This window comes from Diceros bicornis, chromosome 7, assembly GCF_020826845.1.
Source record: "Diceros bicornis minor isolate mBicDic1 chromosome 7, mDicBic1.mat.cur, whole genome shotgun sequence".
Taxonomy (NCBI): domain Eukaryota; kingdom Metazoa; phylum Chordata; class Mammalia; order Perissodactyla; family Rhinocerotidae; genus Diceros; species Diceros bicornis.
Genome location: NC_080746.1, coordinates 41,097,403 through 41,125,026, shown reverse-complemented (window position 1 = coordinate 41,125,026; position 27,624 = coordinate 41,097,403). Strand labels below are relative to the sequence as shown.

General features: G+C 39.4%; 1 protein-coding gene across 1 annotated transcript in view; it reads left to right on the top strand.

Moving 5' to 3' along the window:
• Positions 1-27,624, top strand: part of FAT3 (FAT atypical cadherin 3) — a 605,429-nt gene that overhangs the window by 86,620 nt on the left and 491,185 nt on the right. The window contains exon 2 of the mRNA XM_058545418.1: positions 16,458-19,766. Coding sequence (XP_058401401.1) covers positions 16,475-19,766 — 3,292 coding nt within the window. The 5' untranslated portion in view covers positions 16,458-16,474. The remainder of the gene's footprint in view (positions 1-16,457; positions 19,767-27,624) is intronic.

The following is a 27,624-nucleotide window of genomic DNA, read 5'->3' as shown; positions in this document are numbered from 1 at the left end:
AGTATAATAACTAGAAGTCGAGCTGAAAATGAGCAGAACTGCAAGCCAGATACTTAAATTATAAGTTCTCCCCAAATAGCTGGGGAGGACTGAAGAGATAAAATAGTTGATGGACGGTCATTCAACATGGAATGATATCCAGCATGTTCAGACTTGGGCATCACTGGTTTCAGCTACACCCTTTGTAAAGTTACAAATATTTATTGTAATAGTGATTTCTGTTTATTTTAGATTCTCATTAAATCATATTAGCAATGTTACCTTTCTATTAGTCCTAACAACTGACTTAACCTGAATCACTGAGGTTCTAGGATAAGAGAGTCAAGCAGTCCAGTAAAGTAGCAGGTGGCTCTGGGGCCTGTGACCAGGAGGGAGGTGCAGTGAGTGCCCAGGTTTGGCTGTCACCCTGCACCTCTCTTCCTCTATTCATAAGTGTTTTCTCAAAATCCTCTTATCTGTTGGGGAGTTGGGAGCCACAAGTCCTGGAACATAATCAAAATTCTCCAGATTCTCATCTTGAACTTTCAAAAACAAGAAAAACTGTGCAAGTTTCTTTCAGCCTTTAATCATGTTCACATTATCATCCTCCCTACGTCTGCATCATAAAGATATGTCTTAATTTAAAAGTATTTTTGTCTCCATTAAGGTAGCAGCAAGACACTTTTGAAGAAAGGACAAGATGTTAGGGGCTCTCCCCAGTTATATCCCTCACACTTGAGCTTGAAGCATTAGTACTCTTCCTAAAGCATCTCGTTAATCATGACCCTCCCCTGATCGCCCTCACCACCCCCCCAAAAAAAGTGAAAGAGGAGAAAAACTTTTCCATTTTGCCTCCAGTTCAGTAGACTACAATTGGTAAGACATTGAGGGTGAAAATTGAATTGCTAAGCAAAGAAGTTGACCAGCATCCCAGTATTTGCACATAACCTTTTCTTATCATTTAGAGAGACATCATGAAGAAAGGAGAATAATACCTTAAAGGGAGTAATACCATTATATTTGATAGATTTCGAAAAATATCTTACTAATGTCTTATGACTTTTGTCAGGATCCACTTTTATCAGGCTTCATTTTACACCCCCACTTAAGAGGCTACTCTATTGCCTCTGATTTTCCTTCTTTCTTCATTTTTTCTTTCAATCCTCTGTAGAGGGATTCCAGAGAGTGCCATTGATAAAGGAGTGATTCTGCCTATGAGTTAGGAGGGCGCATCCTATGTGCAAATAATGCCGTTCCTACCTAGCTTATAATTCTTTCCCTAGTAGAATATGAAAACACCACCTTGAGGAGAACAGATAGCTGCTTCAATTATGGAAAGACTTTGAAACAGCCCCAGGTCAGCATTTGTGAGCCCTGTTCTGAGCTCCTCTCTTCTGTCAGTGAAGAGCTGACTCAGATAAGAATTGGTCACAATTAAATTAGGCTTCTGTGAGGGAATGTCAAGCTGGAGGGACTGCCCTGTATGTTCACCATTGATTAGAACTGTGGAAATTCTTATCCTGAAGGGACTGTGTGCCAGGATCTTGATGAACTCTGCGTATATTAGAAAGCGCTTACCGCGTTAATGTCTGATGATGCCGCAGCGGGAACTTGAGACACAAAGCCATCTCTGTCATCTGCTTACTTTGAATATCCCCGGGAGCTACCTTTAGCCCATTTCCTCCCATCCTGTGTGTTGGATCCATCCTCTGTTGATCTACATGGGGAACCTAAATACTTGTTTTTGTTAAAAAAGGGCAAAAATTCCCCAAATGTCTTTCCCCTCTGACTTTGACATTGAATGTATGCAAAATTCCCAAATGACTTGAAATTGAAGGTTTCACTCCTTTGACTTTTTATTTAGGTTAAATGGTTGATTATGGCTTCGTTGACAGGCAGGGGAGTTTTGCAATCGATCAGATGATGGACAGAAGGTGATGTACTAGAGTTATTGTGTGCTGCCTTGGGTTTGACTGAGGTAATTGTTTGCTATTACGTAGTCTATGATAACTCCTTCCTCCCACCTCCCCTTCCGAAAATCTCAGATGTTCTGCATTGTATGTCAGCACGCAAATCTGATGTAAAGAACATAAAAGCACTGGCCTTAAAGAAGGCTAATATTTTTTTAAATTTTTTATTCTAAATTATGATTCAAAAACATATAACAAAATTTACCATCTTATCCATTTTTAAGTGTATAGTTCAGTAGTGTTAAGTATATTCCCATTGTTTTCCAACTGTAGGCTAAGGGTTTTGGGGTTGTCCTAGTGCAGAATCAAGCAGACACAATGTGTCACATAAATTATGAACATGTTAGAAAAAAAAGATTTGGGAATTGAAATCAAAATTGAATCAATGGAGAAGGAAAAAGAAGCGAGAGCAAGAAGGTCATTCCAAAATCGCCCCCCAAATCAGATAGACACAGTAAAGCCCAAAGTTTCAAAAGCAGATTGATACGTGTTGAATTATATGGATATTTATTCTGTATAATTTCTTCACGGACTGTGAAGGGCAAAATTGTACAAATAATTTATTTGCCTGCTCACTTTTATTTAGTGGAGAGATCAACATTATGATCATCTAGAACAGAACTGATTTTTTTTTGCCAATTTTTATAAAATCAAATAACTAGTAACTATTTGATTGCAAAGCCAAATAATCTTAAATTACTAAATAATGTTTCTTGACTATTTCTTGGTGACATGTTGAATCCAAGTAAACTCTTGAGTGGGAGAGGTAAGGTCATAAACTGTTTGGCTTTTATCTGAGATTCTCTGAAAGTATGGTAAATAAGCATTCTCTTCATACTTCTAGAAGGTCATTTTAAAATATAATAGTATTATAACTGTTTATTTTTGGTCTGAAGCTTGGGCTCTCATCCTGCCATCGGCTAGCCTGTGCGATGTGTACTGAGCTCTGAGCACCATCCTTCCACATGTGTGGCAAGGCTGCTGCACTAAACTACTTCTTAAGTTCCTTCCTCTTAACCCCTCTAACTCTGGAAACACCGGCCTTAAAATTGTCGTACACAAGCTAGCAATGCACAAGGTCTGGTAATGCAGAAACTGCTAGTTCTATGTTAGCTATTATTGTTATTTCCCAATTCAACAAACATTTATTGAAAGACTAGATTTGATCTTGCAGAATATACGTGAGGCAAAGGGTAGTTGATGCCTAAAATTCTAGTTAGAGATATTTAATCCAAGTAATTTTTCACTAATCATATCATTTGTTCTTTCTCCTAAAGACACGTAAGAAATGGAAAGATGGTATTGTTACCCACGTGAGACTGAGAGCAAACATCTTTCTTTTTAGCGTGGAAAATAGAAGTTCTTGAAATCAAGAGTGTAGCCTAGTGGATTCTTGAATCTCAGAACATGAAGTGCTTGGTATACAGACTTTTCTGTTGCTACATTCTTCAATAATAATATTTACTCTCGTCTGTTAGCATTTACTAATAACACATGGACATTGAAAAGCAAGCTTCTGGGTTTACATTTGTAATGGTTGAATGGCATTTTCTCATAATGATCAAATCACTAGGGCTTCTTTCTTTAGTTAAAAAAAAAGAGAAAGTGGGAAAGCATGTTAAACACCACAATAGAAAGCTGTTCTAAAGGAAAATTCCGATCTAAACCCCTTAGGTGGAATGGTTCGGTAAAGGTTAAACAAACCTCCTCTCACTCATGGGACTTTAATGTAAATTTCATCTAAATTCTTGTCAGTTTCCCCGTGCAGCTGTCCCTAAACATCTGCTGTAGATACTCAGAATTGCTGCTTCCCTCCCTTCACAGTTTACATATGCTTGTGTAAACTATTTATTTGTAATACATAATTAGTGGCAAAGTGTATACTTTGGTTTTTAATGACATATACTCAGGGCTGGACTAGAAGAAAACTGTAACTACATGGAATGAGTGTACTTGGTTTAAGGCTTGTTGGAGTAACAATCTCATTTACTTTCCAGCAGCTGTTGATATTAAGGGGTGTTTAAAAGTCTGTTTAGGTTCTTGTAGCTTGGGATAGAATTGTGGGAATTGTGGTTGGTCCCTTAATCCAGAGGAAGGTTTGTTAGCCCTGCCTTGTACACCATGCTGCAGAGTAAAATGATGTCCCCAAAGCCATGGAAAAGCGAGGCCGCTCAAATGCTTGGGAGGCTGTGGTCTTAGTAGTCATGTACGGATAATTATGTAAACCTCTAGAGAGCTGGCCCTCTATTGACCTGGAAAGATCAATCTTCCAAAGTCTTGATTTTGTCGGCAGAATATATGCTTCTGTGAAGAGTGAGATCCAAGGAAGGGTGGTGGAAAACTGGAGAAAGTTAGCCCTTGGGAGCAAATGGGGATTCTAGCTGTCAGGGTGACTGATGGCCTTGCCACACATGAATACTTCCTGGAGAAATCAGGTCAAATGCTTCCACGACTGAGAGGCGAAGGTTCCTTCCTTCTCTGTTGCGGGAGGGGAGATCATGACCCAGCTGGGTTCCTATGGTGGGGATGGAAGTCATCCCAGCTCCAGCAGAGGGGAGCCCAATTTTTAGCACCAGATACGAAGAGCTGACCTCCCTGGGGCATTATCTGGGGGACATCTCAATGCTACCATTGAACTCTATGCAGTATCTCCGCTATGAACCATTCTTCTTGGGAATTGTTTCTTTCTATATACTTGGCTTTATCCTTCTCAATATAATTGCTGTAGTTCCTATAATCCGCAACCTCAGTGTTATTGACACTTGAGACCAGACAATTCATTGTTTGGGAGGCTGTCCTATGCCTTGTAGGACATTTAGCAGCATCCCTGGTCTGTACCAGCTAGATGCCAGTACCACCACTCTCCTTATTGTGAAAGTGAAAAATGTCTGCAGACGTTGCCAAATGTCCTCTGGGGGACAAAATCATCCCTAGTTGAGAACCACTGCTCTAATCCTGTATTTTCTTGGAGTTTCGTAAGACATTTCTAGTTTTTCCAACAGCAAATCTTTACTGAGCACCTACTGTGTGCCAACTGGTATGTTTTGTGTGGGGCAACAATGATGACCATAAGAGACAGTCCCTTCCTTCATATAGTTTACAGTCAAGTTGGGATAACAGATATTAATCAAATAGTCGTACTAAAATATAATTTAAATGGTAATAAGTGTTACAAAGGAAGTGTTCTGAGCGCTTTGAGGAATACATGTGTGCATGTATTTCTGTGATGGGGAATCACGAATGGGAAGAGAGATGAACTCAGAGGAAACAACACGTGCAAAGCACCTAAGACAGGAGGTGATCTGCCAGGAACGGAAAAAAGGCCAATGTTGCTGGAATGAAGAGCGGTTAGAGATGAGTCCAGAATAGTAGTCAGGGCCAAATTCGGCAGAACCTTCTTAGCCCTGTTGACAGTTTTGGTCTTTATCATCCTGAAAGCATAGGGAAGATATTGAAGTGTTTCAGCCGGGGTAGGATATGCTCAGGTTTTAGGCCTGTGACTGGCTGGTTGTAGTAGGAATGCTGGGAGTGGGCGAGAGTGATGTGCCAGGCTGGTCAGGAGGTTGAAGCTGTAGAGTTACTGTCACCTCTTACACAGATGGCATGGGACTGGCCCTTAGTATGAACTTTGATCTGCTCCATCTCTAATACCCTGGGTTTGAACTCACTGAGTTGTTATACATTCATTTTCTTTTTGAACCTACTACATTTGACTGCTTTCTTACTTCTGGCTTTCAATTCCAAAAATGATACCAGGGTCCCAAGAACGAGTGTGAGGAAGCCCCACTTCATTAGCCACAGCCACCACTCTGGGTTCTAATTCTTCCAAAATTGCAACAAGATTCGCAGAGATCCAGAAAGCAGTTCAGCATCTCCTAGGGTGAGCTTGATTGACCAGCCTTGTCCATGTTTGCTTAGTAGTTATTCTCCAAAGAGAGGATCTACCCTTGGCCTTTTGTCTCCACTGTGTGGTGGTGCCTCTAGGGGGCAGTGTTCTTGTCAGGCCAGCTCTGAGGCACTGAGTGTTCTCACACCTAGTCCATTTATGGCTGCTTTGGGATAGAAAGCCTGTCCTAGATCTAATATGTTAGGCTAAGGTTGTTTATGCTGAAAATTACTAACTAGGTGCTTGGAGGTTCGTTGACGACGCCTTCAACCTGCATCTGCAGAAATGTCTACAAATGTCTTGCCTGTCTAAGGAAATGTATTTTCTTAACTAAACATGAGGACCCCACTGACACATGATTTCGCAGGCTTGGGCTTTTTAGTTGAGATGGAGGGTGGTTAATGCTCTACCGTCCTTGTTGACCTGTTCTTAGGAAGACTCTAAGCATAGTCCCATGTGGGGATTGAACCTGTGACCCTGGTCTCATTAGCACTGAGTACTAATCCAAGCAACGTCGGCATAAACCCATCAATCAATAGTAAATATCCTTAATGGGGAGTATGGGAGAGCTGAAGGAACTAAATTTGCTTTTTTGCTTTGTTTGCTAAGACACAGTTGTCAGTGATGGCATTGTGAGGAGATGTGACTGACAAGATTTCCAGATTCTCAGCAAACTTCTAGAGTGTGTTTCTTGACCCACATATAAGCTGTTTTAAATCCTGGCAACTCTTGTCATTGCCTGTTCTCAAATAATCTTCTGTGCTTCCTCATATATTCTGATTTCTACCTGTCTCCATAGTGTGTGTGTCTTCCCCATGTTAAGCTGTTTTGACATCTCTTCTCCTTTTTGAGTTTACCAGGATTGCTGCCTGAGACGCCTTTTTAGAGTCTCACCAATCTCCTGATATATTGTTTTTTTATTTCTTGCACAAGTACTCTTTTTCCCCATCCTCATCTGCCTGCTCCTCAGCCTTCATGAGGTGACACATACAGCATTTCCCTGTTGTTGAGAGTTGAGAGTGTCTCTCTTTTCTTATTAGATTCATTTAGCAATTCCATAGTGTGCACAATATATAGGGCCCAGGGCTGCTGCCTTACATTCTTGGGGGGACATTTAGCTAAAAAGGCAGGCATTTCCAGAGCTGTCCTCTGGAGCCTGTGGTCTGCTTTGTCCAGAGTAAGACCTGGTCCCATGAGTAACCTTGGACAAATTTAGAATTGAGTTGTATTCTCCCAGAAGTCCTCCACAGTCTTTGGGATGTTTTATCATTTATCACATCTTCCTTTGGTGTTTCAGATCTTTTGGAAAAGGGAAACCTAATATCTCCTTTTCCTCTCTAGGTCTTAGAGCTCTGTGTACCCCGAGCCCTCCTATGGATGCACTTGCTTCCCTCTTCACTAACATTACCATAGCTTATCACAGCAGGAAATGGATATACTGAGGGAAGCTGCCCCATAGTCTGCTTTCCTAATTTTTGATTTTACTGATTTTACTGTGTAGAATATTCTTTTTTCTTAAAGGAGACTCACTTTTAAAGGAGAATGGCAATTGGAATGTCTAAAGGCTGTTTACTTTTGGAAATAGAGTGGACAGCAGGGACTTAACAGCAGTAAGTAAGGATTGTGTCAGAATGTAGCAAGCAGAGAGTTTGGAGAGCAACTTTTCCCCTCTACTGCATTTTGCGTCCTAACTAGTAGAATGAACATTATTTGAAGATATTGTTCCAATTGAAATTATTTGGGTTCTTTTCTCTTTCAAGCAGTTATTCCAGAGTAAATGCTGTTACTTGGGAAATGTTTTCTTTTTTCTTTTTTTTTTAAATCTTGAGCATAAGTGAATACTAATGTATTTACCCTTTGGTTTCTGTCAAGGAGGCCCACCAGAGAAAAATTGAAATCATGCATTTTTCTGGAACATTTTCTCAGACAGTCAAGCATAGAAGCAAATTATATCCTCTCCATAATTTTTTTTTTCTCTTACCTCATGATGAATTTCTTTCTCTAGAGGGAGAAGTGATTTTTGAAAGGCTTGAACAACATACTAATCTTTCCTTCTGATAGCCCCTGGTTGAATTACCCCTGAATTTGAATCATTTACTGATGAAATGATATTTGACATTAACCAGTGTTGTATGGAAATATTTCTAGCACCTGGGGAGAGAATAAAGGAGGGTATTCATAACACTGCCACCACTGTGTGGCTGAATCTTCCATTTTTCTCGGAACCAACCTGAATTACACTTGCTTCATGCTGACTGACTTTTCTCCTGAGAGACCACTTTTAGACAACAGAAAGATTTGCACTACTGGAAAAAGTTAGAATTTACAGTATTATAATGAAAAAGATTGGGTTGGGGTAATGGTCTGCTTGGCTGGTTGTCAGAACCAACTGGTGGATTTGGTTTGGGATTTTTTCCTTGTTCAGAATGACAGAAGGTGATATCATAGCCTTGTAAATGAAATACGTACTCTTCTTGCTTATAAAGCCCTGCTTAGACTTTGGGCTCAAGTAGACAGCAGAATTTTCCAGAGAGGAGTGAAATATGAACGTGGCTTTAGGTTTTGCATCTCAGAGTATTTTTGATTTGGCAACTGCTTTGAGTGTTCACTAAGTAAAAATAGATACAAAACCTATGAAAATATATGGATGATTATGTAGCATTAATGAGATTCTCCCATCATGCCAGTCTTTTTTAGTTCATAGGCTTGTGAAAATTCTCTATTTAATTTTTTTTTTAATGAGAAAAGAAAATCCCACAGCAAACTATGGAACAGTCATCTCATTCTTCAGTTGAAATATGGAGATGTGTTTATATGACAAGTATTGAAGCAGTTTCTTCAGAGATAGTCTTAGCTTAGTTGAAATGAGAATTCTTACCCTGTGATATGGTATGGGAAGAATAATGAACTAGTGTCAAGAATCTCACCTCCAAAGCTTCCCAGGCAGCTGTCTGAGCTGTCTGAGCCATAATGTCTAGCTTGGACTCAATCAGTGTGTCTCTGACTGTATTCCACAAAACACTCTTTCTTCTGTAGTAGGTGTCTGTATGTGTTTGTGTGTGTGTGTGGGGGGGAGGATGGAATTCAAGATCAAATAGATTTTAGAATTTGTGCATATTATGTCCCTTGGAATTGCAATTTACATAGTTTGTTTGTGTATGCAACAAGTATTTACTGAATCCTGACTGTACCAGGGGACTTTACTTCTGCTAGTAGAAATAGACTGTAAATCTAGACTATGCTTTCATAAGGAGATAACAAAGCAGGGTAAATTATTAGAGTTGAATAAGGATGGGAGATGAGAAAAGTTTATTTTGAAGCATACTAAAGGAGCCAAAAAGTTCTAAATTAAGAAATCTGTTTACCTTTGTTCAACCAGCATTTCCTAAAAAGTTTCTTTAGTTGCGCTATTCACATATCATAGAATAATGTGTCATGGGATACAGTTTGGGAAATGGTGGACTAGCTGTTTCCCCAGGGTCTCTAAGTTTTGTAGTTATAATTCCTGATTTGTCCAACGCTCATTTTCATCTTCTCCCTGGAGCATGTTGTGGAGTTACGGTGTGCGCTGACTAGACAAATTTGACTCAACAAAAATTGACTGACTTTTTGCCTTTTCAAGACACTTTGTTGGATATTGTAGGAAGAAGAAGAAATAAGGGAGCTTACCATCCAGTATGTAATTTAAAAACACACATAAGTAACTTTAAAGGAAGAAAGTGCTATCAGAGAGGTACATATAGTTATTAAAATACAAAAAAGTTTATGGCAGTGGTTATTAGAATATGGGTGACCCAGGCCCAGCATCTCCTGGGGACTTGCGAGAATTATAAATTCTTGGCCCCACCCTAGACCAACCCAACCAGAAACTCTGGGGTGGAGCCCCAGCACTGTGAACTTGAACAAGCCCTACCATGATGGTGATGCTCACTGAAGTTTAAGAATCACAGCTTTAGAAGTGGAGCTCACTCTTGGAGGGGGAATCTCTGAGATTGCTTAATAGAGGAGGTGGCAGTTTAGCTAAATCTAAGCAGATGAATAACACTTGTAGACACGAACAAGTAGATACCTCTATTCTTCTTCTTCTTTTTTTTTCATGAGGAAGATCAGCCCTGAGCTAACATCTGTTGCCAATCCTCCTCTTTTTGCTGAGGAAGACTGGCCCTGGGTTAACATCCGTGCCCATCTTCCTCCACTTTATATGGGAGGCTGCCACAGCATGGCTTGACAAGCGGTGCTTCAGTGCGCGCCCAGGGTCCGAACCTGCGAACCCCGGGCCACCGAAGCAGAGCAGGCGCACTTAACCGTTACGCCACTGGGCCGGCTCCAAGAGACCTGTATCCTTAAAGGAGGCAATAGCAATATGAGGCAAATTCACAGTAGAGATCTGAGGTCCAGTTTTATCCTTTTACTGGCAAGCCGTGTGACCTTATCCAAATCACTTAACCTCTCTCAATGTGTTTCCTCAGCTTTAAAACTAGAGTGTTGGGCTAGACAATTTTACGATCCTTTTGACTGTAAAACTCAGTGAGTTTACATGGCTCTGGCTCAGTATATCATGCTATAGTCTGAGTAATGGCATGACATGAATTATTTGTGACCCAGATGCCTAGTATATTATCCTGTACACTCTCTAGCTACCATGGTTTGTGTTAAGAAAACGACACAGTAAACATTTTTCTTCTTTTCAGGCAGACATTAGCATCAGCCAGAGAGTAAAACTTCATTCCCAAGTGTGTCATACAGACAGTCTGTAACTGATTTCAGGAGCAAGGACCCAGAACATAAAGTAGTGTCATGAGAATGGTAATTTGAGCAGTGTCAGAATAGGCTGCTCTGGAAGATAGAGCTTAGCAGTATCCGCTGTTCTGGGACTCATGATCACAAGGCGAAATCCTGCTAGAACGCCTCAGGAATTAAGTGCCAGGTGTGAGGAGTAGTTCTCTATTGCAGCTATGGTTTCCTAAGTTTGAAAGTGTACATGTGGAAGTTGGAATAGGTTACAGAGCTGTGGCAATAGCCCTTGGCCCATGTCACCATGCACAGCCCCTCTCTGGCACTGACCGTGATGCATGGCAGGAGTCCAGGGTCTTTAGCAGTGTGACTTTCATATTAGGATGGGCTACCTCATGGATGGTCTCCCTCTTGATATCCTTAACCCAGTTTTCACTTGTTTCCTATTTTATATCCCTTCTTCTGAACACCTTAGTAATTATAATGTCAGTTAATATTTATGGAACATTTACTGTGTGCCCGACAGGATTGTAAGCCTGTTACATGACAGTGGGAACTCTTATAATCCCTATTTTAAAGATAACAAAACTGAGACTTAAAAAGCTTTGAGTATTACCCCAAAGTCACCCGGCCAGTAAGTGGCAAAGCCTGGACTGAAGTCAGGGTTCTCTGACCTTTGGGTCTAATATAGTAATCTTTTGCTTTTTAGTAAAGAAAAGATATCCTTTCCTTTACCTTTGATGTGGCTTTTCGTATTGGAAAAGAAAATGTCAGCTATGGTTGTAAATTTCCTCCCCTATCTTGTGACTCACAGATTTTTGTCTTCTCTAAAAACTGCCTTTAGTTAATGATATTAATAGTCACCAATTGTATACTTACCATGTGCCATGAACTGTTTTAACTGCTTTGTATGTATTAACTCAAATCCTGGTTTGTAGGTGCTATTGTTCCCATTTTATAGAAAAAGAAACTGAGGCACAGAGAGGTTAAATAATTTGCCCAAGGTTACACGGCTAGTAAATGGCAGAGCTGGGGTTCAAACCCAGGTAGTCAGGCACCAAAGTGTGTGTTCTGGAACCACAGCACACACCTGAGCAGTGACTGACCTTCCATATGCAGTTCTAACACGAGTCATCCTCACCAAGGTGCCTGTAAACGCGAGGCCCTCCAAATACCGACTTTGTTCTTTGTTTCACAGCCAATCATAGCACATTCTCTGAGCACCATCTCTGTCTGCCTAACAAAACCTTTATAGACTATATGAGAGGAAGAGACGGAGTGAGAAGAGAATGTTTTTCTAAGATGCCTTTTCTACTGTTCAGAAATCTCAGCTATCTAAGGAGGCCAGTTTAATGATGTCAGAAAACAGCTTCACGAAACGCGCACAGGCCCCCTGCTGAGTCCAGCCGTCCCAGCGAGGTGGCCTTTGTGAGAGCTGTTCACTGCCCCGGAGGTCTCTGCTATTTATTTATCCCCAGAAAGAAAGATCTGCCTGCCCTTCTGAGTCCCACGCTAAGATCCACTCTATCTGAGCAGGCAGGGCAGGATGGGGAGGCACACCGGACTGCCTCTAAAACATAAATGTCTCCAAGATTGATGGCTTGATGATCTCTTTGGAGATTATATCAAAAATTATTGATTATGGTACTAAGTCGTAGCAAATAGGCTCTGAGGTTGGGAACTAAGTGCTTTCTTTAAAATAATCCAGAAGCAGTAGAATAAATCAATGTGCAGAGCATCTAAAACAGTATCACTCGCATATTGGCTTCATGAATAGCTTGGCTTCAATGTGGAAAAAGCAATAGTACTTTTTAAAAAAACATCTTAACGGTCATCTTGGCATGCTAAGAAAAGGAAGCCAAAAGCTTATTCTAGTATTTACTTTACAGAATTTTATAGAATTTCTAACTTCTAGCATTCATTTATTTTCTAAATCAATGGAAAAAACTGCAAAGTTTTAAATTAATTTGTGCCAGAGAGAGCTTTTTGTTCTTTTTGCAAAGATAAAGATACAAAAATCTTATGAGATATTTTGATTTCAACAACTGAAGCTGACAGGCTTACTCCCGCTCAGTTTTTTGGTGTGAAATCCAAATTTCAGTACACAATAGCACTATTCCTTTTCAGTTTGGTTTGAAGTATTTTTTATTTGCGTAAGATCATTGATTCTGGTGTATAAGAAAAAAATTCCAGCAGTGTATCTTGCTGAAAGAAAAACTCAGTATGCAGAAGTACTAATTTTTGAATAAAGTGAATGATATTTTTTCATATTGTGACAGTATTCTGTGCTTTGAAGGATTCACAGAAGGGTTTGTAAAAGTAACTGTCCCCCAGTGCACTTAAATGTTTACTTGTAAACGGTGAACTACTTAGAGGAGGAAGTAGCACCAGGGAAAGTCAAAAGGTGTCAGAAAACAAAGACCATTATAAAATGATGTTACACCACAGCGCTAAAATTGTTACATAACACGAAGAAAAACTAACTCAGTTAGCACAAGTTTGCGTTTGTCATCAGATCTGAACTTGGGAGACCTGAGACCTGGTATTAGGAACATCTCTTCATCTTTATGAGCCTCAGTTTCCTCATCTCTAAACTCAGGAGATTGGACCAGATGATCCTTAAGGCTCCTTTGATTTTCTTGATTCTGTTACCTGAAGTAAGATGTGCTTATTTTTTGGGATTTGGAAGCAGCATATTAAATGCTCTGGGCCTCTGGTTGTGTCTGTGCCTTCATGTTCTGTTGGGCAAACCAGTATTTTGTGCCCCCTGTGCAGGATGTGCTGTACTGGGAGTGGGAAGAGAATGATGCTCAAATGCGCCTCCTCTCCTCTCATCAGGTTTCCTTCAGTCAAGATTCAGGATGAGGAGAGGAGGAATAAGAATAAGAAGTTTTGTTGAACTGAATTTACCATTTGGGGCGGTTTTCTTCTCTGATGACCATGGTGTCCAGACCCTTTGGGCGAAGTATCAGCAAGACTGCTGTCACACACAGGCAATGCCCTGGGTGTAGAATAGTGAGTGGAAAATGAGGCAGAAACGGAATCTGTATTTCCCCAGAGATGCTGGGAGTAACCCCAGTTTTCTACTTTGAGAGAGTGTAACATGGCCTTGGGTCATTCCCATATTAAAAGCCTTGTCGCATTCCACTGTGTTCTTAATGTACCTAAAAATACATCCTCTACTTTGGAGCATTCTCAGAGGATGAAATCAGAGTCTAAGGATGCATACGGTGTATTATTAAAGCATGTACTAGTTTACATCTGTGATCCCTAAAGAGGGCCCTGTTGCTTCCATGTTTCAGCTGAGTGTGCTCCACAAAAAAGTACCTCCAGTCACACTGGTCCCTGGGGGTTCTTCACTCTCCTAGGTGGGCTATCTGAACTCACTGCATTCAAACTACTGCTTTGTACGCTTAGCACGTGAGGCATTTCCTAAGGACAGCTAGCCAGAGGAATAGCATGTGAAATTAACTTCTTTTACCAAAAGTTACCCCATCTTTCTGCTTTTCATGTTTACTATCTTTTCTGCTTATGAAATCCCTATATTAGACTGTACCCTTTCTACTTGCCTACTTAGTATTTTCTAGATATTTCAGCAGATGACAGCAGCAAGGCATATTTCATCCCCAGTGGGAACCAAGTAAATGCGTGCCCAGAATTTCGTTTTATGAGAGTCGCCTCCAAGGCTGAGTTGGGAAAAAAATGAGAAAGCCTGTGGAGTGTGGAGAGAGCCTGAGTTCTAATCCAGACTCTGTTACTAGGAAAATGATGTTTGATGGTCTCATCTACAAAAAAGGACATATATAACATGTGCCTTGCCAACTTTGGATATGAAAGTGTTTTATAGGCTACAGAAATTTTTTTTTTTTTGTGAGGAAGAGCAGCCTTGAGATAACATCTGATGCTGATCCTCCTCTTTTTTTTTTTTTTTTGCCGAGGAAGATTGGCCCTGAGCTAACATCCATGCCCATTTTCCTCTACTTTATGTGGGACGCCGCCACAGCATGTTGTCACAAGCAGTGCATTGGTGCCTGCTCAGGATCCGAACCTGCAAACCCTGGGCCGCCGAAGCTGAGCATGCACACTTAACTGCTTGAGCCACCAGGCTGACCCCTGAAATAATTTTTTAATATTTTAAAATGTTAAGCATCTGTAGGGTATTTTTCAGCTTGCAGGCAGTAATTGGAACTAGTTAAAACCAGAAAGGAGGTAACCAAACAGAAATACTGAGTGTGTTTTATGCTTTTCCATCAATGATGAATGCTGGCTAGTTCAATAGAAATAAATTATGTCATATGTGCTTCTAAGGGGCCTTAATTATTTCATTCTTGTAACAAATAATTTAGAAAGAATGATGGTGTGCTGGAAAAAAGCACGGATTTTAGAATAAGGCAGACCAGGGTTTGAGAGCCTGCTGTGCTCCTTATATTAGTCGGGCCAATGCTCCAACCAAATAGGTAAACTGTTCTAACTTTCAGTTTTCTAACATGTAGTTGGGTAAAATAGAACCTGTTGCTTAGGGTTGTTGTAAGGATGAAATAGAACAAAGTGGGAAAATGCCTGACATAATGCCTAAGTCATAGCATGCAAAAGGATTCATTTCCCATCCCCTTGTATCTCCACATTCCCCATAGAGGAGAAGGAGAAAGGGAAGGTGAGTGTCCTGCAGAATATGTCTTGGTGGAAGAACTCATAAATTGGAGGGTTCTAAAAACCTGAGCCATCAGGGTGTAAATAGACTTAACTGTTCCTTGTTAAATAACCCTTTTGTCCCCCCTCTATTTTAAATAGTTGACAGATTTTACTGGTTAAAAGAGGAAACTGTTTTGATCTTTTAATTTCCATAGTCATAGAGGTGTGGTGACTCTGGGAATTTAATAGTGACTGATAAAAATAATTGGAAATAATTCCTTAAATTACTCTTTTAATTCTTTAAATTTTTCTTGTACGCAATCTTTCTCACCTGCCTTGTTCTGAGTAGCGCAGTCCACTGGTGGACATCACTTAGATCATGCGACTCCTTAGGGATTGTTGTTTCTGCTGTTTTCATTGCATGATGCTTTGTTCATCCTCATGGTAGTGGATTATTCAGAAGTCTGGATCAGTTTAAAAGTCAGCACAACAAAAGACAGTAATCCTTAGAAGCATTTGTTTAAAAGATCATATTTACAAAAGTAATTATGTAACCATTGGTGAACACTGTTAATTGAGGAAGTAGTAGGAAATGCAAATATGCCCCCAAACCTCACAACAGTCTTTTTTAAATGTAAAAATGCAGTTGTACTTATATATGTTTAAATAATAGAATCATACTACATATACTATTTTTTGATCTTTTTTTCACTTAGCATTACATCTTACTGCATCTGAAAATATATATTTTCGAAATCATTATTTTTAATGGCTGCATAGTATTTTATTTTATGAATGTGCCACAAATTATTTGATTCTCTATTGACAGGCAGTATCTTTTCAATTTTTGCATTTTAAACCGTGCTATAAATGTACATTTGTCTAATTATTTCCATAGGATAATTGCCTAGAAGGTAATTCTAAACCAAAGGTGAATGCACTTTTTAAGGTTTCCAGTACCTATTTCTGAATTGACCTTCAGAATGCAGTGAATCTTGTACCAATGAACAATCCCGTCAGCAGTGTGAAAGTGTTATTTAAAAAAAAATCAAACAAGGTTAAATCCTAGTGATCTTGAATTCCTTATCATCTGGTATGGTTAGGTTTCTAATTTCTTTCTTGTACTGATGTTTTAGTAACAAGAGTTTATAATAAAGTTTTTAAAAAGCACTGTTTCATAACAGTTATTTCCTATTCCTTCTCCCACTTTCCTCTACGTTAATTTATTTTTTCTCTCTCTCTTTTTCCCACTCCAGGATGGAAGTATGATGTGATGGATATAACTATGGGATACTGTGTGGGTACACGGCCTCCTCCTTCCTGCCTTATCCTCCTGCTTCTCAAGCTTTTGGCCACAGTCTCCCAGGGGCTGCCGGGGACCGGGCCCCTGGGCTTCCACTTCACACATTCCATTTATAATGCTACAGTGTATGAGAACTCAGCAGCAAGGACCTACGTCAACAGCCAGAGTAGAATGGGCATCACCTTGATAGATCTGTCTTGGGATATCAAATACAGAATAGTATCTGGGGACGAGGAAGGCTTTTTCAAAGCAGAAGAAGTCATCATTGCAGATTTCTGTTTTCTCAGAATAAGAACTAAAGGTGGCAATTCTGCCATATTGAATAGGGAAATTCAGGACAATTATTTATTGATAGTAAAAGGTTCTGTCAGAGGAGAGGATTTGGAAGCATGGACCAAAGTGAATATACAGGTTTTAGATATGAATGATCTAAGACCGTTATTTTCACCCACAACTTACTCTGTTACTATAGCAGAAAGCACACCTTTAAGGACTAGTGTCGCCCAGGTGACAGCAACAGATGCCGATATCGGTTCCAATGGAGAATTCTACTACTACTTTAAAAACAAAGTTGATTTCTTTTCGGTTCACCCCACCAGTGGTGTCATCTCTTTAAGTGGACGATTAAATTATGATGAGAAGAATAGGTATGATCTGGAAATTTTGGCTGTGGACCGGGGGATGAAACTTTATGGAAACAACGGAGTGAGCAGTACTGCAAAGCTTTATGTTCACATTGAACGTGTAAATGAACACGCCCCAACTATCCACGTGGTCACTCATGTTCCTTTCTCACTGGACAAGGAGCCGACGTATGCGGTGGTGACAGTCGACGACCTAGATGAGGGGGCGAATGGAGAGATTGAGTCTGTTTCCATTGTGGCTGGGGATCCTTTAGATCAGTTCTTCCTGGCTAAGGAAGGAAAGTGGATGAATGAGTTCAAGATTAAGGAGAGAAAGCGGGTTGACTGGAAGAGCTTTCCCTATGGCTACAATCTCACTCTTCAAGCAAAAGATAAGGGGTCACCTCAGAAATTTTCAGCAGTAAAGATAGTCCACATCGCCAACCCCAAAAGAGACACTGTCCCAATTAGATTTGAAAAAGAAATGTACGAGGTGAGCATTAGTGAATTTTCCCCTCCTGGTGTCGTGGTTGCTATAGTAAAATTAAGTCCCGAACCACTAGATGTGGAATACAAATTATCTCCCGGTGAGGATGCACAGTACTTCAAAATTAATCCTCGGTCAGGTCTGATTGTCACAGAACAGCCACTGAATACTATTAAGAAGGAGGTTTATAAACTGGAGGTGACAAACAAGGAAGGAGATTTAAAAGCACAAGTCACTATCAGCATAGAAGATGCCAACGACCACACCCCAGAATTTCAGCAGCCCCTATATGATGCTTTTGTGAATGAAAGTGTTCCAGTGGGTACGAGCGTTCTGATGGTTTCAGCTTCTGATAAAGATAAAGGAGAAAATGGGTACATCACTTATAGTATTGCCAGCTTAAATTTGTTACCATTTGCCATCAACCAGTTTACAGGTGTTATTAGCACAACTGAAGAACTGGATTTTGAATCCTCTCCAGAAACTTACAGGTTCATTGTAAGAGCCTCTGACTGGGGTTCACCATACCGCCATGAAAGTGAGGTAAATGTGACTATTCGAATAGGAAATGTCAATGACAACAGCCCTCTCTTTGAAAAAGTGGCTTGCCAGGGAGTTATTTCATATGACTTTCCAGTTGGGGGTCACATCACAGCTGTCTCAGCAATCGATATTGATGAACTTGAACTTGTAAAGTACAAAATCATCTCTGGAAATGAACTTGGTTTCTTTTATTTAAACCCAGACTCTGGTGTTTTACAGCTTAAAAAGTCACTGATGAATTCTGGCATTAAAAATGGTAATTTTGCCCTCAGGATTACAGCAACCGACGGAGAGAATTTTGCAGACCCCATGTCTGTTAACATTTCAGTCCTACATGGGAAGGTATCTTCAAAGAGCTTCAGTTGCAGAGAAACTCGTGTGGCTCAAAAGCTGGCAGAGAAACTACTCATTAAGGCAAAAGCAAATGGGAGGCTGAATTTGGAAGATGGGTTTCTTGACTTTTATTCAATTAATAGGCAAGGACCACATTTTGACAAGTCATTTCCTTCAGATGTGACTGTGAAGGAGAATCTGCCAGTTGGTGCTAACATTCTGAGGATTAAAGCCTATGATGCTGACTCTGGCTTCAATGGAAAGGTGCTATTTACAATATCTGATGGAAATACAGATAGTTGCTTTAATATTGATATGGAGACTGGGCAACTTAAAGTCCTTATGCCTATGGATCGAGAACACACAGACCTCTTTCTCCTTAATATCACCATCTATGACTTAGGTAATCCACAAAAATCTTCATGGAGGTTGCTCACCATCAATGTGGAGGATGCTAATGACAATAGCCCAATTTTTCTTCAAGACAGTTACTCAGTTACCATTCTTGAAAGTTCAAGTATCGGTACTGAGATTATTCAAGTGGAAGCCAGAGACAAAGACTTGGGTTCTAATGGTGAGGTGACTTATTCAGTCTTGACAGATACACAGCAGTTTGCCATCAATAGCTCAACTGGAATCGTTTATGTAGCTGACCAGTTGGACCGGGAATCCAAAGCAAACTACTCTTTAAAAATAGAAGCCAGAGACAAGGCAGAAAGTGGCCAGCAGCTGTTTTCGGTTGTCACTCTTAAGGTTTTTTTGGATGATGTCAATGACTGCTCCCCAGCTTTCATTCCTAGTAGCTATAGTGTGAAGGTTCTTGAAGATCTTCCTGTTGGCACTGTCATTGCTTGGCTGGAGACCCATGATCCAGATCTTGGACTAGGGGGTCAAGTGCGCTATTCTTTGGTCAATGACTATAATGGGAGATTTGAAATCGATAAAGCAAGTGGTGCCATTCGCTTGAGCAAAGAGCTTGACTACGAAAAGCAGCAGTTCTATAATCTCACAGTTCGGGCCAAAGACAAAGGGCGGCCTGTCTCTCTGTCATCTGTTTCCTTTGTTGAGGTGGAAGTGGTGGATGTCAATGAAAACCTCCACAATCCCTATTTCCCAGACTTTGCTGTTGTTGGATCTGTAAAAGAAAACTCACGTATTGGAACAAGTGTGCTACAGGTGACTGCCCAAGATGAGGACTCCGGGAGGGATGGAGAGATCCAGTACTCCATCAGGGATGGCAGTGGTCTTGGAAGGTTCAATATAGATGACGAGAGTGGTAAGTTTAATGTTTTGTGCCAGAAGTGCCTCAATCTCTCATGAGTGGTCAACATTGGAAAAGTAAAGGGGTATTCTCACACTAAAATAGAGTGGAAAAATGCAGTTGCATTTGGTGCAGAGAGGATGCAAGTAAAAGCTTTTTCTTAGAATACATTGGTTTGTAAGAAGACCTGTTTAGACAATAATAGCTGTGATTTTCAGTGAGAGTCCCTGTGTTTGTTTTTCTTGTTCAGCATTACTATTACCAAGTTATCTTTTGGTAAGCATAAGTAATTGTCACCTCTGTTGATTGCACTTCTGCCCTTCACCAAATCAAGGGCCCTGATAAAGTAAATTACATTTGAATTGACATTAAATTAGAAGTGTGAAATGGATTTTCAAATGGATCTTATGTACCAGTCTTTCCCTTTACAGTAATGCTTTGCTGAAGTGATATTGCATTAGTTGCTTGGTCTTTCATGTTTCACAGGCACATCTGCCCCTAAATGACAGGCATTTGCACTGTGTATGCTCCATTACTATATGGAGCTGTGCTTCTACAAACGTTTCCATGATAGACTAGAGGAGGCATGTTGTGGATATTATTTACAAAAAATTGATTTTAAGATTTTGTTTGTAAGAACTGATTTTTTATAGAAACGTTTTTAAATATGGGGTTAAAATTGTCCCAATAGTTTCATTGTCCTTTACCTATTTATTTACTCTCCATCATAGATACAGGTATGTCTATATATATTTCTATTCTTATGATTGTCATTATTTGTCTTTAAGTGTACGTGTTCCTGGACACATGCATATGTATGTGTGTTCTTTGATCAGCACTGTGCATCTTTCTAATATTTTTTAGGTTGTAGACATCTCAAGACAGGGGCTGTGTCTTCTCTATTCTTGTGTAAATGGTATTATTAGCACTTCACAGTTTTCAGGGCACATTTATGTATATTAAATAATTTTCTATAACACTCACTGGGTGCTTTGTTCCTAGTAATGATGGTGATGATTAAAAACAGGTATTATAGAGATACTAATGGTACGTCAGTAATACTAGTAAAAGGATTTGAGAAACTGTATTAAATATTGGATAGGAGTTACAAAACTGTATGTACCATCACAAATTTGAACTGTAATTTTTGTATACATGGGCTCTAATTATGGCCAGTGTAAATTGTAAAATTGGTCTCCATAGCCATAATGAAGGAAAAGGTAAATGTCAAGAAAACTGGATTCTGATTTAGCCACATACTCTATTTTATTGTATATAACTTGCCACTTGATTGGCATATATTTTCACCTTTGAAGTATAAAATGAGAAAGGAAGGGAAGTAACTGAGTGTCTTCTCTGTGCTAACACTTGACTACTACTAATTATTGACTTCATCGAATACTTATGATGGGCAACACACTGTATGAAGGGTTTTATAGTCGAGTCTTATTTAATTCTTACAACAGCCCCATGAGGTAGAACTAATAATCATCAACTCATGAACTGACATTCAGAGAAGATATATAACTTGGAGCCTAGTTTCAAACTCCGGCTCTAAGTAACTGTAGTATACAATGCCATCTCCCGTCTAAAGACAAGTATTCGCTTCGTTGCATGTTCCTAGATACACTTGAATTTGGTGTTGATCTAAAATCTGTAAGGCAATAAAGTGTTAAATAGGTTTCAAAGTCCTGATGACCCTTGCTCATTGACTGATGGCACTGGCCATTAATCACCCTTCCTTTTTCCTCAGAGTCCCGTTGTTTGTGTGGCTCTCCAGTGAGAGAAGCTTACCTTTAGGACTCAGGTGGATGCGGGTAGGTAGGTCAACAGGAAGGTGTTGGACCGAATCATTAACCATTGCTACCTAGATGACTACATCAAGCCACATTGCATTGTTTTTATTAGGAAGTTTCCTCTCGATGTGGCTTGATGCAGGGAAGAGCAGGAGCAATTTGGTGCGAGTGGCCTAGATTTTCCCCATTTGTAGTGCGTTTTTTTGTTTTCCTCTTGGGTGTTATTTCAGAAAATGTGTGTATAATTTCATCTGATGATATAGCTGCCCTTACAATTCTTGACTCCAAGAGTTTGATATCTTTTGCTTCTATTAAAAAAATAACTTACTGCTTTGCATGTGTTCCATTAGATTCTGGATTGTATAAAATAAATTTTGCCATGGATGATAATAATGCCACTTACATTTTGACATTGCTTTGTGATTGAAAAAGCTCTTTTTTGTAAACATTAACTCCTTTGGGTTAAAGAGTAGCTAAGTGAGTTGTGAAGGTCGCATACTCGTTAGAGGATATAGATGGATCTAGAACGTACATCTCTCCTCAGTCCTAACTCAGTGTTCTTTTGTTTGCATTCATTCCACGTGTTTCCGATTTACTTTCCCAGAGCATTTTTAATTTTTCAAACTATAGTAGCAATTTCCTTTTCCCCTTTTCATTTTATTTTGTTCCCTTCTCTTAGAAAGTAAAACTATGTTTTTCCTCTAGATTATAGGAAAAGAGGTTTATTTAGACTTGATGTTGGAATTTTTTATAAAGGTTAGAATTTCCATATAATAATATTCTTAGCCATCTTACTTCCTTTCCTCTCACCTCTTGTGAATTTTAACATCCAAGTCCAAGAAGCTGTTGAGGAATGATTGCCTGGACTTGTGCCAGGGGATGCTAGGCTGAGGAAATGTTTGGCAAATGTATGTCCAGCAAGGGAAGTTATCACCATGGTGCCGTTGGGTTTGCACTACTGTTGAATGATCCATCAGCTCTTTGCCTCCAAGTGCTAAAAATCATGGCTTGAGCTGCTGGCAGAATGAATGGCTATTTAGCCCTGCGGCTGTTACTGAGTCTCACATCCAGACTCTGTTGTCTTCTTCATTTGACCCTTGGGCATAGAATGGCCTCAACTTGTTTGGATTTTTGTCTTTCAAGAACCTTTAAGTCAGCTGGCGAAGCTTATTTAATGGCTTGCATTGTTTAGTGGTTCTCAAACTTAGGAGTGCACATGAATCACCTGGAGAGTTTGTTAAAGATGCAGATTCCCAGGCCCAATTCCCAAAGATTCCAATTCGGTAGGCCTGGGGTAGGAGCCCAGGAATCTTCATTTAAACACTCCAAGCATTCCTTCTGCCTGTGGTTTGGAAACACTTCCCTAAATTTACTTGGGCTCCTTAAAGAGTATCTACCAGATTATATCTTTTCTGTAAAATCCTTTTCCTTATTCTTTTGAAAGGCAGGGAATTGGGCTCATATTTTAACTAAACTTCTTTTCTAGTCGAGTTTTACAATCCAAATAAATCTTCTATTATTCATTAGCAGTGATAGTTTTCTGAATGCCTTCCTGTTTGGATCAAAAATCTATTTCTGTTCTTCAGTAATTGCAGTGCTCCTGTTTTGTGAAACTGCATATTCTGGGATTAGTTGATCCATTTAGTAATTTTATGTTTTGACTTTTTTGGAGCTCAGTGAACAAAACCATACCTTAAAAATTTTTGATCACGCACAGGCATTTAATAAATGTTTAATAATGTTCACAGTAAATGGATTAACTGGGGGGCCCCCACCTATAGTGGATTTGATCACAATTTAAATTACTAGTCTAGAAGATGCAATTTAATCATTTTTTCCTTCACAAAGAATGCATTCTTATTCTTTGACACAACAGGAATTCATATTCTTGACTACTCAGAAGTTTTAGAAGGTTTAGAAAGAGCACATTGGATATTTTAAACCATGATTTTCTATTAGATTATTTTGTAAGCTGCAAACTTGAGCAATGATTTCATTGTTTATTTACCTGAGGTTAAAGAAATATTCAATGGAGATAACAATTTCCAGTTCAGCACATTAATCATGGATAATGGGGAAGATATTTTTGCTATCCATTATTGCTAATTATATTATTTCTTTCATTTGTCAAGGTTTCTTATGTGCCAGGCACTGTGCTAGGTGTTTTGTGGGTGCTATTTCTAATTGTCACAGTAATCCAGCAAGGTAGTGAAACTTACCCACTTAGGGTCACATATCTGGGAGTTGTCAGAGCTGGGATTGGAACTCCAGAAATGAACTCCAAATATCATGTTAGTTCCTCTATTTTCCACTCCAGCATGCCATAATAACCTTGTTAAGCATATGCATTAGTCATATTTTTCTGTATTATTGCTGCGTAACAATCACAAAATTTCAGTGGCTTATGGAAACAGACATTTTTTTTTTCTTCCTCCTGAGTCTGGGGGAACAGTTGAAGCAGCACTTTTGCAGGCTGTGGATGAAATTACAATCTGTTCCACATGTCTTTCCATTCCAGGACTCAGGCTGAAGGAGTCCCCACTATCTGGGATGTGACATTCTCAAAGTGGAAGTCAGGAGCACGGAAGGGCTGATGGAAGCTTGCAGTGCCTCTTAAAGCCTCTGCACAAAACTGGCCCACATTCCATTGGCCAAAGCAGGTCATGGCGCCAAGCTCAACATCGGTGTGGGAGCAGAGAAGAATACTCCTTTTACAGAAGGAGGAGGGGAGAGGAATGAATAACTACTGAGTAATAATATAGCCTGACATAGCATACGACAACTCTCATTGTCTTCATAGTCTATCATTAATTGAATGCTACCTGTGTGTAAGCCACTGGGCCTGGCATGAGTGACACAAAGAGCTACAGGTATAAAGCCTGGGCCTTCCATAGTGGGAAATTTCCCAGTCTGTCTGAGAGGATAGAATGCACCTGCAGGCGATGATGCTGGTGGCAAAGGCAGCAGTGGTTAACATTTACTGAGCACTATCTATGTGCCGAGTTCTGTGCAAAATGCTTTATACAGATGGTCTCATTCAGTCATCCCATGGGGTAGGGACATTTGTTTCCTTCTTTTTACACATCTAGTGTTTTAAGAAGAAAAACTCACATGCACAACACATTTGCATTTATATTTACCTTTCTTCATATTGAGGCTCTAGCAAGCATTTCTTCAACTTATGTGAGCATAGAACGCTCTTTTTATTCCAAATGTTTTGATAGAATCAGTAGAGGCTTAGGAAACCTAATGTGCACTTGGATTCAAATAGATACCCAAAAGACATATCTCAGATTCATTAAGCACTGTAAAACTAATTACTATTTTTTTGTAAACAGACTATTCCAACAATAAATAAATATAACTTTATAATTACATTCACAAAATTACATTTTGTGCTAGCTCTCTCCCACTGGCTTCTCCAGATCCACTTTCTGCTTTGTGTCCAGGCACCTGAACTCCTTGGCCAGTGGACTCCTTTGCCCCCTGACATCTCTTGGTTCTGCCTGTGAGAATGTAGAGAGGATGAAAGAGAAATAGGTCAGAGTATTTGTCCCTTTGACTCTTTCCACACTGGTTTCTGTGGGCTGGCTGTCTCCCTCTATTGATGGTGGAAACAACTCCCTGCTGTTACCAACCCTGGACTACTGCATCTTTTTTTTTTTTTTACTTTCCCTAAACCCTGCTCACACCTTTGTAAATAGTTTATTTACTAAATGCTTCTCAATTAGCCAATTTGAGTGCCATCTGTTTTCTGGCAAGATCCTAACTGATAAAATACTTTTCTTACATAAATATTTTTAAAAGTGATTTTAAGTTTAAAAATATTTCTAAGGCTGATGTTTTCCAGCAATTCCTATTAACCCCAATTTCTGCAATGCTGCTCTGTGTGTTGGCACTTTCCACTGGAGGCTTGGAGAAACAGTAGAGAGATAATAATTATCCAATGCTTTCATTTTACAAGGAAAGAAAATGAAACCAGAGAACTTTGTCTCCCCATTTAATTTATGCTTTCCACAACTTTTCTATGATGAAAAGACAATTTTTTGCTTTGCCGAAGACGCAGTCCCACCAGACACAGGAAGAAGAGGGATTTGGCTGAATGGTGTGGTACCAGGATCTTTTAAGCTCTCAAATGTTGTGATGCTATACTTTGATCTTCTGCAGGAGGAAGGATTCATTTCAACTGGTGGCCAAGGAAAGAATAAAGACATACAACTGAGTAGCCTTTTATTTATTTAGTTCAACTGAAGAACTGTTTACTAGCTGCCAGTGCTGAATTGAATACTCTTTATCAGCAGTCTCTAATCATCAGATAGTCAAGAGTGGGTGAATGAAAGCCAAGAAAGGGAAAAGCTGTATGAAATATGAGGAGATTTTTGTCATTGCAGAGACCGTTAGTCCCAGCCCAGATTTTTAAAGGAGTGGTAATTCCCATAGTAGCATGTCTCTTGTGTAATATAATAAACTATGAGCTTCTTTTTTCTTATACTCAGATGCACCAGAAATCATATTTTATCTTATGGATGGCTGTTAATCTTTCTAGTTTCTTTTTCCCAAACTTGCCTGTTAGCTCCTCTTAGACAAGTTGAGGAAGAAGACATGTTATTTAGCGACTTCGGTGTAATTCATGACGATTCCAGACTGAATAGCGTTCCCCATCTTCATTCTTCTTTGGAGGTGATATTTTTATCTCCACCCATCTAAGTCAAAAGAGATTCCTTGAATTTTGGTCCAAGCTTGCCCTTAAAATTTCCCCTTGGGACCAGAGCAAGCAAAGGAGAGGAATAAAATTATGATGGAGTGATGGCAGAAACTTTTCTTGGTTCTGGATTTTTAACCTTAGCTCTAGACTTTTGATCATAATTATTTGAGAGAAAAATAATGTTTCCCAGAGGAGCCCTGAACACTTCACAACATTCGGATGAACTTAGTAGTTGTCATGTAAGCCAAATGGGAGAGAGGATTAGAAGCTTCTAGAAAATAATGAACAGCATGTTTTTATTACTATTTTCAGCAGGTACTTTCTTCTTGACCTTTACTTAACTGTTGGCTGAAGGCAATTTAGGTTTTAATAAAGGACTGTTGTTCAAATCTGTAATTATGTCTTCATTGTGTATCAAGTTTGAGCTGCTATTGTCCCTGTGTAACTAGTAAATGATAAAAATAAGGACCACCATAAAGAGGAAATCCAAAAGGGTGGCAAGCCAACAACCTGAAAATTTGTGTGGTGTTTTCTCTGAAATCAGTCTTTCTTTTATATCAGTAATGGAAGTTTTCAATGGCTTACCTGGCTCTTTGTGTCAGGGTCATTATTTCCCCAGTGCTAAGAGATGCTAAATTGTTTTTATTTCTTGTTAATTGACAAGCAGGGAGATTTCAGAGGTCTAGTAAGCAGAGGTTGCAAAAACTATCAAATGATTACTTCCTCTATTAGTGGCTCTTTAGAAGGTAGTGGGATAAATTTATTGCCCTCCATGACTTTGGATAGCATGCATGTCATTTCAGTCTCCTAAAAATGTTTTTTGCAGGTATTTTGTATGCACATTGAAGGATACTTTCATTTATCATTGCATTTGGAAGAATTGTAGAGTTTGATAAATATTTATGTGATGCCACTACATTCACAATGTTTCATTGAAAAGAAAATGAAATGAAAATGAAAATGGGCTGTCGTCTGTATTTTTAGCTTGCTAGTTTTTATGAAAGCATGTCTTATCGACAGGCAGAATCTACAAAGAGTTGTGTGTAGGATTCAATTCAATTTATATTAAATTCTGGGCACTGGTAGATGAGTTACTGAATATAATAGGACTCTCCAAATTTTCCCATTGGATGCTGGAGGATTTAGTGATCCTCTAGGGCCACTCTTTGTGATTAAATTCACAGATTTTCATTTGCATAACATAGTTAATATTCTAGTTACTTGTAAAAAGCAGCATGTTGGTTAAAATAACATTGAATATGAAATGTTTTGAGTCAAAAAGTGAATAAAAGTTGAAGGAATTAAGCTAAAAATTTGAGGATTTTTAAATACACACACACACACGCACTAAAAGATATTATGGTAAAAACGT